Source organism: Sebastes fasciatus, chromosome 18 (assembly GCF_043250625.1).
Source record: "Sebastes fasciatus isolate fSebFas1 chromosome 18, fSebFas1.pri, whole genome shotgun sequence".
In the NCBI taxonomy this organism is placed as follows: domain Eukaryota; kingdom Metazoa; phylum Chordata; class Actinopteri; order Perciformes; family Sebastidae; genus Sebastes; species Sebastes fasciatus.
This window is the reverse complement of record NC_133812.1, coordinates 15,709,164-15,721,179: the sequence shown is the minus strand read 5'-3', so window position 1 is coordinate 15,721,179 and position 12,016 is coordinate 15,709,164. Positions and strand designations below refer to the sequence as shown.

General features: G+C 44.7%; 1 protein-coding gene across 5 annotated transcripts in view; it reads right to left on the bottom strand.

The window, feature by feature from the left end:
• Positions 1–10,898, bottom strand: part of ylpm1 (YLP motif containing 1) — a 31,673-nt gene extending 20,775 nt beyond the window's left edge. For 3 of the 5 annotated variants that reach the window (XM_074616252.1, XM_074616249.1, XM_074616248.1), the window contains exons 1-6: positions 9,986–10,890; positions 8,141–8,176; positions 6,771–6,989; positions 4,362–4,550; positions 3,522–4,087; positions 39–2,759 (exon numbers count right to left, since the gene is read on the bottom strand). In XM_074616252.1, the coding sequence (XP_074472353.1) occupies positions 39–2,759; positions 3,522–4,087; positions 4,362–4,550; positions 6,771–6,989; positions 8,141–8,176; positions 9,986–10,606 (4,352 nt within the window). In that variant the 5' untranslated portion in view covers positions 10,607–10,890. Of the gene's footprint in view, positions 1–38; positions 2,760–3,521; positions 4,088–4,361; positions 4,551–6,770; positions 6,990–8,140; positions 8,177–9,985 lie in introns of all 5 variants that reach the window. The other 2 variants (XM_074616253.1, XM_074616250.1) reach the window with 1 other exon arrangement.
• Positions 10,899–12,016: the final 1,118 nt, after the last annotated feature.

Here is a 12,016-nt window from a genome sequence, read left to right as displayed (position 1 = left end):
ATAATGTATTAAATCAATGATGAAAGTCAAGAAATTACCTTATAAGTTTAAGCTCTTGAGCAGCTTTCAAGATGATCTCATGCTGACGTTGGGAGAGAGCAAGTACATTTGCTCCACTTGCTCCTTGTGATGCCGGATCAACTGAGCTCTCTGGCAAGTTTGTGACAGGTGCAGCAGGAGATAAAGGTCGACGCATATCCAAAGGAGGCTCTTCCCTGCCCTCATAGCGAGCTCTGCGATCCTCAAAGTCAGCAGGATACCCCCTCTCTGGAGGTAAAGGAAGTCTTGAAGGCCTATCCCATTCTGAAGGAGGTGCTGCTGGTGGGTATGGTGGTTCTTCCTGCCGGTACGGTGGCTCATCCCTATACTCACGAATTCTAAGTTCTCCTCTTCCCCTGTCATGCTCATCATGAGGATACTGGTGACCTCTTTCTCTTTCCCTTTCCCTTTCCCTTTCCTCTGGCCAACGGCCATCTCTGTAGGGCTCTGGTGGTGGTATGCGGGGGGGATAGTCCCTCTCAGGAGGAGCACGCTCTCTGTCCCATTCATACTTGGCCTCATGCCGATAGTCATCAGGAGGATATTCCTGTGGTGGCCGCCAGGGATGCCCATGTTCCCCATGACCATAATCCTCCACGAAACCCTCAGTATGTCTCTCTTCATATTCCTCATGTGTTGGACCTGGCCGCCACATGCCCCTTGCCATCCCTCGACCCATAGGCCTCCTCCTCATTCCTCCCGTATCCATTATCTCATGTGGAGGCGCAGGAGGGCCTCTGCCATGTGGCGGTTCCCACCCTAACTCCCTGCCTTCTTCATCGTACAATGGCTCCTCCATAGGTTCCATCATTTCGTGAGGTGGCGGTGGTGGCCCACGATTTCTGCCTCTTCCTACACCAGGATGCATTGGATGGCTATGAGGGTCATGTTCATGGTGCATTGGATCCATTTCGGTGTCATCCATGTCCATTCCATGGCCTAATGGGTCGTGATCCATTGGCCCATGTGTTGGATGAGGGGGGCGTCCTCGTCCTTGGTGCATGAAACCAGGATGACCACGTGGGGGACGACCCCGGCCGGGTGGAAAAGGGGGTCTCATGCCTCTCATTGGAGGTCTCATTTCTCCCCAGTAATGATCCCCTTCCTCTGAGTATTCCGCTGACTCAGGTTCTTCCCAGTGCCTGTCCATTAGTCCTCCTCTTCCCATGGGTGGTCCTCCTCTTCCCATGGGTGGTCCACCTCTTCCCATAGGGGGTCCACCTCTTCCCATGGGTGGCCCACCTCTTCCCATAGGGGGTCCCCCTCTACCCATAGGTGGACCTCCTCTACCGAAAGGCGGTCCGCCTCTCCCCATAGGCGGTCCCCCTCTCCCCATAGGTAGACCTCCTCTTCCCATAGGGGGACCACCTCTGCCCATGGGTGGGCCTCCTCTTCCCATAGGAGGCCCTCCTCTCATCATTGAGGGCCCTCCTCTCCCCATAGGGTGTCCTCCCATTGGCTCTTCATAATACTCTTCCTCTGTTGAAAAGTGATGTCCGTCTGGCATCCACATTTCTTCAGGGGTCTCCTCCGATTCCTCACCCTCACACTGCTCGTATGAAGGATCTTGCCAGTGATATTCGTCCTGCTCTTCTGGCATCCCCACGTTCTCTTCAGGTGGCATGTAGTCATAAGACATTTCACCCATCTCCTCTCCAACTGGTGCAGTGTTTGGTCCCCCGAACTCTCCACGGCCCCTCTGCCCACGTCCTCGTCCATGCACTTGGACAGGTACTGGGGCCTGACCTCGTCCCCTCCCAGGGGGGAGCCCTGAAGGATCTGGTCTTGTCTGCATATGGCCAGAAGCTTGTGGCCCCTGTTGGTTTCCAGGAGGCTTTGGAATCAGTGGGGTTTTGTTGTTTGTTAATGGTCCATCTGGTTTGAGGGGATGTTGTGCAGCAGTATTTTTTGATGCCACAGTAGAAGGAGCCGTAACGGAAGGCTTGCCGTTACCAGGTTTGGGTTTTTCGCTATTGTTAGAAGCGTTCTTGCCATCTGCTTCCGTTTTGTCTGTTTGTATTGTCTGAGGAATGGGGGCATCTTGGACAAAAAAGCCCTCAGCTCCGAGCAAGTTGTCATCTGTCAAATCATCAGCTTTGGCCTTAACAACTGGTGCTGATTCACCTTTTCCTTTTTCAGACTGTGGCTGCTCGGCTGACCTTCCAGGAGTCTTGGAATCCATACTGGCAGCTTGTTTAGTGGCTAGTTGTGCCTTAGGTTGGAGACCTTGCTGTTGTTTTTGTTGGGGCACAGGTGGGCGTTCAGAAAGAGGTGGGGGGCCAGGGGGCCTTGGGGGCTGTTCAAACCTAGGCTGCTGCCCAAATCGAGGTTGGTCAAATCTGGGGGGACCATCAAAGCGCTGCCGTGGTTGGTCAAATCTGGGGGGACCATCAAAGCGCTGCCTTGGTTGGTCAAAGCGAGGGGGGCCATCAAAGCGCTGCTGTGGTTGGTTGAACCTTGGGGGGCCATCAAAGCGCTGCTGTGGTTGGTTGAACCTTGGGGGACCCTCAAAGCGCTGCTGTGGTTGGTCGAACCTTGGGGGACCCTCAAAGCGCTGCTGTGGTTGGTCAAACCTTTGGGGACCCTCAAAGCGTTGCTGTGGTTGATCGAACCTTGGGGGACCCTCAAAACGCTGCTGTGGCTGGTCAAATCTTGGAGGACCATCAAAACCTTGCTGTGGCTGGTCAAATCTAGAGTTGTTTCCGCTGGGACCAACAGGACTACAGAAATTGTAAGAAAACATTATAATTAGTAAAGCATCTTTTAGAGACACTCATACATATTCACTGTCAACATGACGTACTGTAATAGCCCACCCAAATTCAAATAAACTGTTTTTATGAAACATTTTTCTTTTGAAAACCATTTCTCAAAAATATTTTTTTTTAAATTGAAGCTACTACAAGGAACTTTCATTTTGTGTTTTTTTGGCAGTCCCTGTGGACAAAAGCGGTAGTGTTTCCAAACACCAGAGTCCCTTTAGAAAACCTCATTTTACTGCAGCAGGGTCTGGCAGTCTGCCCTGCGCAGTCCAGGTTCTGGTTCTTGCATGCCTCCCTTCCCTCCAGCGGGGCCCAGCAATACGGTCTGGACCTCAACAGCATGGCAAAGCTCTGTTTCTGGGCGGAGGAGGAGTCGCTGCTGCCGGGCACGGAGCTCTACATCTCCCGCTGGAACTCTGACTATAAGTCGAAGGCGGCAGCAAAGCCGAATCTAGGTCAGTCTGAGCCGAAGGAGTTTCTAGTGAACCTGCGTGACCTTTAAATCACTTCGTCTGATTTTGCAGGGAATCCAACCCAATGACAGGCATAAAGAATAACTACATAGAAATAGACAATATTCTTGCTGATGGTCTTGTTTGCTTATGTTGGTCATATAGAGGTATCAGTATTAAAATGACTGTTTCATAACCAGTTAAAAGTTCCTTGTAGTAACTTTAAATAAACAGCAAATCACAGTAGTACAACACAAACCCTACTGACCGTGGACCTCTGATGCTGTTGATGCTTGGTGGCTGAATGGTGGGGGGACCTGGGGGTCTGACTCCTATGCCAGCAGGGCCAGCAGGGCCTGCTCCTCTCCCAGGGGGTCCGACTCCTAGGCCAGCAGGGCCTGCTCCTCTCACAGGGGGTCCGCCAGGTGATTCTGAATGTGTCTCAAAACCAGCAGGCCGTGGACCTTGGGAGTTGGGACCAACGGCAACTGGGGAATGCTCCACAGCTGGCTTTGCTGACTGCTGCTGCAGTTGCATGTCTTGTCCAGGGTACTGGCCAAACTGTCCCATCATACCACTATTATACTGGCTTGAGGCGAATGGCACCATGGCAGTGAGAGTGGCCATCCTCTCTTGAAGGTGGGCATTGGTGGCATTCATCTGCTCCTGCCACTGCTTCCATTGCCGCTCATAGTCCTGCAGTTGGTCTTTGTGGGGATAGGTCTGGAACTGCTCATACCACAAGGCGAAGGAGCGATCCCAGTCTTGGAATAAAGGGGTGAACTGCTGCTGTTGCATTTCATAGTGCCTCCGCTGCATTTCAGCAGACATTGACTGCAACAAAGGACATTTGGTTTATAGTTATTTGGTTGATTTTCATATCGGTACATGCAGATCAAAGAAATCGCCAAGACATGGCATATAAAAATGAAAACTAGTGGGCCTCCAAAATATGCTGCTGGGGTGGCAAATCAGAGTTGTTGCAGCTCCTACACAGTCCTATACCCTCTCTTGCTTTTCACCTTTCATTTTCTGTTTAGGTCATCTTAGGACCAGGGAAAATAACCAGCCAGATACTTAGCTGTCAAAGAAACTATAATGTACATACCTGTAGGTTTGCAGGTTGCTGAATCAGCTGTTGGTATTTTTCCAGGATCTGCTGAAGCTTTTCGTGTTGTTGCATGAGAGCTTGGTATTGTAAGCCTGCTCTTTGCTGCTGCACCTTTTGCCACTGCGCCGCTGCAACCTGTAACTGCTGGAGGCGGGCTGCTTCCTCTGGGTTTTGTGGAACCTCGGTCTTTAAACATAAACAAGATTGGAGAAAAGTATATCTCTGTAACTCACAAAGAATATTTTTGACATAACTGAGGGTAGTTTGTAATGGAAGGTGACATTTTTTTTAGATGGAGGCAAGGCACTACTGAGAACATATATTACACAATCATTCAATGTAAATGGCATATGGCTACATATCTTACATGTATATAACGCTTTTTATCCAAAGCGTTTTTGATGCTCATTCACCCTAACATGTACAGACTCGCACACCCATGGCAGAGCTACCACGCAGGATGCTGGCCTGATCATCGGGGGCAATTTGGGGTTCAGTGTGTTGGCCAAGGACACTTTGACATGTGGACAGGAGGAGGTGGGGTTCAAACCGTCAAACCTGTGATCAATAGACAACCTGGTCTACCTACTGAGCCACAACCGCCCGGTTATTTTGGCTTTACTTTGTAAAAAACATTCTAGGTAAAAGGTATCTACACTCAGCAAAGCAAGGTGTCTAAACATTTTGATATAGATTCCAAAACTCTGGAAAAAGTTTTGGCGGGGATACTGAAGAAATTTCAATCAATTCCCAGTCCTATCAAGCAAGAGGACAGTAAAAATATGTATACAAGTGCATTACTTTCACGTCTGTAACTTACAATGACAATGCACGTGGGACAATCATTGGGGACAGTCATTATCACTATTACAAGGGAAAAGATGAATGAATGTGCTTGAGTCCTATGAATTTCACACATTCATGACATGGCAGGTGTCACAGAAAGTGACCAGAGTAAAGCCCAACTTTGGGTGCAGCACGCTGTGATCTGTGCTGAACCCAGCGGCGAGCGCAGCTCAAAAATGAGCTCAAAACTGCGCTGTGTCACCATGTGTTGTGAGCATAGACTGCTCTTTTTCAACGGGAAACGCCGTTAGGTGTAGTGCTATTGTCGTCCGTGTGGAAACAGTAGGGATTATATACACTGTACAGCGCCAGAAACAGGTTAAGTGTGAAAATTTGCAATAAATCAAGAGAAATACGGGAAAATTGTGACCCTGGGAAGAAACCGGGAGAGGGCAATGAAAGACCTGAAAGACCCGGAAAATCAGGAGGGCTGGCAAGTATGTGAATGGTTCAAAAGCACAGGTACACATCTATAATAATAATAATAATAATATTAGATTTATATAGCGCTTTATAATATTCTCAAAGACGCTTTAACATAGTCGGGGGGGAAAACGGTGTGAGACAGACAGACAGGAGACGAACGACAAGAAGCGACATACACAGGCACAATCACATACATACACACGGACTGATGGGGAGGGGAAGGAGGGGGCTACGGGTAAGCAGATGAGAAGAGATGTGTTTTGAGGCGGGACTGGAATGTGGTGAGGGAATCAGAGTCTCTGATGTGTGGCTCACATCTGGTGCTTTTTGTTATTGTTCCAGTGCCAAGAAAGGTACACCCATGATAAATCAGGCCAATAAATATGAGAATCATCTTGTCCTGTACCGTTTTACAAAATTATCTGTAGCACCATTCAGTTTATGGCATTTACAGAAAAACAGCAATCACACAAGCACACATATAATTGAATATGTTGTGAGTTAAGAATATTTTAAACAGTTTAACAGAAACAATGCATCCCTAGTTCACAACTAAAAAGCCCAACTTATCACATGACGGTGTTAACCAGTTGTTGTTGTTGACATTGCGGTGAAACAGTGAAAAAGACAAGAAGAGACAAAAGACAAAATTTCAGTCGCCCACCACAGATATCAAAGCCCAATGCAGAACATTTTTGTCACAAGCCTTCCATACAGCCTTTGAATTCACACCAATATTGAATTCACGAGGAGTATACTGACGTCTACAGAGTTTTACATACTTGTAAAAAACATTTCAAAATTGATTTGAATTTCATTTTATGAAATATAAAGCCTTTTCATTCAACACTTTCTTCTTCTTTGTCAAAACCTGGCACCTAAATTATCCACAACTCGACCGCCAACCATTTGGTAGGATAGCCATCTATCAAGTGACATCACTTGAGGCAACAGAGCAGATTTCACACAGCTCCCTCTGGAGCCACAAAAAGGCTTTATACTTTCTTACTTACTTTCTTTTGCAAATGCAGTAGTACTCCCCAAGGACTGCGTACAATTGATGGAGTTCCCCTTTACCCAATAAAAGTTTGAATTCTTACATTCACACCTCTGTAACATTGTAGTAATTCTTACCCTTGCATCGTCAGGTGGTGGAGGTGGTACTGGGGACTCCTCTTTTGGAGGGGGTGGAGGAGGTGCACCTTTTGCTGGTTCTGACGGAGGAGGAGGAGGAACCGCTTGGCCAGGTGGCGGTACAGACCCATCACCTTCTTTCTGATTCTGTTTGGCTTTCTCTTGCTTTAACTTCTGTAGATTTTGAAGATGTTGTTTGTACCAACGTTGCTGTTGTTCCTGTGTGAAACAATCACAAAGACATCTGTCAGACAAACCACACGAGGAACCTTGTTCGCACTGTCACACCGCAAAAGTGTTTGTGGAATTTTGCTTTCCTTGTATTACCAGCCCATTCCTCGCTCAATGTGATAATAGGATTACATTTTCAAATTATATGTCAATAGCCTGCATTAAACAGTAGCTTCACATTTATTTTTAATTAAACCCTGAATACTTGGAGTGTACTTTAAAACATTTCAGTAATGAAATGCTCTTTTACCTGGTCATATTTCCCTTCTGGGGCTTCATACACAAATATTGATTTAACTATACATATTACAGTCCTCAATATTATTTTTCTTGTTAACATGATTGGCATTGCACATCATAAAGCTCTACTCTAATTTCATATTGACCACATTAGACATATACAATACCAGGCTAAACTGCTGAATTAAATGTATAATATTTTATCTGATTATTATTCTGATCAGCTTATTCTTTATGTAGTAGTTTTCTATGTTGTTTTAAAGCTGAAGTGGGTAACTTTGGAAATCCGATTAAAAAAAAGTTATTTTTATAAAACGGTCACTATATCCTGACAGTAGTGAGACAGATAATCTGAAAAAAAATCATGTTACTCTGTGTCCTCCTAGTGCTCAAAATTTCATTTGCAAGATTTCACAGCGCCGAGGGAAAAAAAACAATCAGAGCCGAGCAGTCTCTACAGCAGCTGTCAATCGCTGCTCGCGAAACTCGTGAACTCCGATCAAACTGACAGCTGCTGTAGAGACTGTTCGGCTCTGATTGTTTTGGTTCGGGTGCGGTGAAAACAGAGGAACATGATTTCTTCCACAGATTATCTATCTCATGCACGACTGTCAGGATATAGTTCCTGACTGCAGCTTTGATTCTCAACAAAAACAGTTACAATTTGTAAATTGAAATGTATTACAATGAAGTAATAACAAAAGACTCAATCTCTCCATTTCATTATCAGTGATTCAACCTCAGGCTGTGCATACGCATGTATGCCATCCCAGATTTTAGACCGGATTGTCCAGTTCCTTGCATGACAGCTCTCAAAAGGTGTGTCGTGGAGTCCAAGAATATCCACATACTTTTCATCCAACCAAAGACTACATTCAAGTACTTTAATATATTATTACCTGCTCTGTGATTTTGAAATCATCTGCTGGTAGTCTCTGATCAGAAAGAACAAAATTTTGTTTAAAATCCAATCAGTATTTATACATTAAATGTAACAGCTGGAATATCCGGAGCACATCCTGCCCATTCCCTGATCCACTCCCCGTGGATACGTGCGGGACATCCCTAGTTCCCACTGTCAGTGATCATGTGTTAGAGTCTCAGTGTATGTGTTAGGTAGCTCTGAATACTAGGTCTGAATAACATTTTTTGGGCTTTGAAACTTTGGCGAGAAATATTTAAAGGTATTTGAAGCTTGGTGGTGTCAGCGCAGCGCAGCAGGCTGACATGTTCTCCTGTCTGTCTGTCTCCATCTCCCTCGTTTCACTGCCGCTTCCGCAGTACTGTACCCACACGCACCTCTACACACAACAAACAGCAATATCTGTCTGAGAATAACTAATAATAATTAATGTTGACTATGAATAATGAATAATGTTGTGAAATTATTCCTTATTTCATGGGCTATTTGGGGATTTATACTTTATTATTACTTACATATATATAAAATAAAACAAAACAAAGCATTCAAATACAGATTTGGAGGTTGAATACGCTGGCAAGGGTCGAAGCTTCGAAGCATTCGGGTCAGCCCTACTGAATACAATATATTACACTAGTTGTACTGGTAGGGATGTCACGAGAACCGATACTTCGGTACCAAGTCGATGCCAAAATTTAAAAAGTGAGGGTACTCTTTTTCTACAGTACCGAAGGTACCGTACGATGCCTGTAATGGTCATTGGTAGTGATGTGACAGTGAGGAAAATATTCCCACTGGTTAATAAACTTGTGACAACACCGGTGTTACCGATTACACCGGACATTTTACAAGAAAAGATGAGTGTCAACATTGTGCAGAGCGCTGATTCTGTTCTTTACTGTCGGGGGACGGTGTGTCTGGCCTCTCCGGAAGTGCTTTTGCTGCGGGGTTCGCTGCGGGGCTCTACCTGGTGCCGCTGCTCCGTGCACACAGGCTGTGACGGCTCCATCCGCCTCTCGGTGATTACCTCATTAACGTTATGGTTCCCTTATAGCATTGGGATTAAACGTGAAATATTGCCAAATAGGTGCGTTTGCTTTTCGCTTCCACAATAAATCCTCTGCCTCCTACTCCTGCTACTCTGAGTTCACGGACCAGATGCGTTCACGGTCAGTATGTAGCGTCCGTCGCTGATACGCCAAAATGAACAAAATGGGTCAATTATTTGTATTTATTACTTAAAGCCTACATGCCTTTGTTTTTTGTAATGTTCAAATGTTTTTAATAAAAGAGTACGTTTGTTGAATTAGATTACAAGGGACTTATTGTTGACCAAGGTGGCTGTGGCTCAGAGGGTAGAGCAGGTTGTCCATCAATCGGAAGGTCGGTGGTTCGATCCCCGGCTGCTCCGGGTCACATGTCGATGTGAATGTGAATGAGTATTTAGATTAGATCCTGATGGGCAAAGTTCGCAGCCTCTGCCATCAGTGTATGAATCTATGGGTGAATGCTGACATGTCGTGTAAAGCGGTCGGTATAATTGGTATCGAGAATTGTGGAAATTCACTGGTATTGGTATCAACTACTAGATTTCTGGTATCGTGACATCCCTATGTACTGGTTCAGTCTGTGTATTATTCAAATCCATACAATTTGATGCATTTTTTGGGGCTAAATTATAGACAGCTATAAGACAAAAGGTTGGTAGTTTCTAGTGACATCAAGAAAAAAAGGTGGCTATGTGTTTTTTTGGCTGTAAGTTGTGGGTGCAGGTGCAAGTGATGTGATTTAGCAACAAAACACAGACAGATAGAGACATTACCTGCAAAGATAAGGATTTGTCGTCCTCTGTGGTGGGTGGATCTTTCTTGCTGGCCTCTGGAGGTTTGGGAGCACCTGTGTTCTCCTGTGGCTTGGATGAAGGGGGCTCTGGAGGAGGAGGAGGACCTGGCTGGGTATCGATGCTGTGCGGTTGCGAAGGTGGAGGTGGAGGAGGAGGAGCAGGCTGTGGGTGACCAGGCTGAGGAGGACCTCTGGTCGTCTCATCTTGTTGATAGAAGGACTGAGCTCCAGCACCTGCTCCCTCTGAATGCCAACCTGGATATCCACCTGAGTTCCCACCACTATATGCATTTGCATTAGCATTGTTGCCGTGATGCAACACAGACTGGAGCTGCTTCTGGTGCAGCATCTGCAGCTGCTGCATCTGCTGCAGGTGTTGCTCCTGCAGGCTGGAGAACATGGAGCCGCCGGAGGAGGAGGATGAGGATGAGGAGGCCTCGAAGCCGCCGCCGTACCCTGCTGCCTGACCGGCGTGTCCTCCACCTCCACCTCCACCCCCTCCAGGCGGCTTACGAGGACCAGCTCCAGCTCCAGCTCCAGCACCAGCTCCTCCAAAGTTTTGCGACTGCGGTGCTCCATAATTCCCCCAGGAGGGGTACATTGTTAAAAAGCGAGGCGGTGTAATTCACTCTTTGTTGCTGCTCTCACACACAGCCAGGCCTGGTGGTTAAAACAAGCTAACAGCTACACATGTTCACTTCTCTGACTGGACCACAGCCTCATTTAACAGGTTAAATAAACACCAACTCTGTACCGAGAAATAGTTATCCGTTAGAGAAAGAAATGTGCACGTTTAGCCTTGTGAAAACACGTGAAGAGAGGTTTGTATCGTTGGGTTTGTTGAGAGGCTGATGATGCTACATCGCTACAGCACTCACCGATGCCGGAAATACGTCACCTATGATCAACTTCCGGTTGCGCTCCTATTGCAAATCAAAATAAAAAATATTTTATGAACTAATGTTGTTTTTTCAAAAAGAATACACTACCCATGTTTACTTTTTTACGTCCGGGCTATACATATAAAAAATAAAAAAATAAAACATTTATTTTTTTTAGTTCAGGTTTCAAAGCAGCAACATCAGCAAACAGAGTGAAACACAGGAGAGGTAAAGGTAAACAAACATTAGAAAAACAATAATAGAGGTATAAAAGATACAGAGTGAATGGGTGAACATAGTGTGTACTGTCCGTTAATAAATAAATGTAATGTGATTAATAAAGGTTCACCTTATCTTATCTTATCTTATCTTATCTTATTTATTTGCACATATATAAAACTACACAAAATCCAGTCAATGAAAAAAACAAACAAGAAATGTGTCAGGAGAGTTCAAGAAGCCACAGGCTTATACAAAGGACCTCCCCCCAACCCCAGGAGAAAAAAAAAACAATAATAAAAAAGGAAGAAGGATCTAAACTAACATCATTTTAAAAATACAACAAACGTTAAACAGCAACAAGAAGTAAACAAAATGTGCAGAAAAACCTAACCAAACAGTGGAAAACAATCCAATAAAAACAATGAGATACATACAAAAAAACAGTACAGAAGAAAAGAAAATATATCTAAACATATCAAAAGATAATTAGACATCATTAATTAAATGTGAAGATCATTTATTTTAAAATGTTCTAAGGATAACGAGCTCTTGATAACATGTATTTTGGTGTTCCATAGGTGTTCCTATGTTCCATAGTTTTTTTTTTATACATATTTGATTAACTCAACACAATAAGGGTGTTTGATGAACTGTAAAACATATATAGGTAATCTTTATTGACATACTCGAAGTCCATTAAAAAACATACAACACAAACAACAATGCATATATTGAAATAGAAACTGCCAAAAAACAAAAAATACAGTTATACCAATGTTTCCCCAGGGGTGCTGGTATTGTATAACACTAAAACAAGGATTTGACATTTTGATTTAATATTTTGGTTATTTTTATTTATAAAGTTTTGGGAGGAAACTTGTTAGCACAGCACATGTATTATTATTATT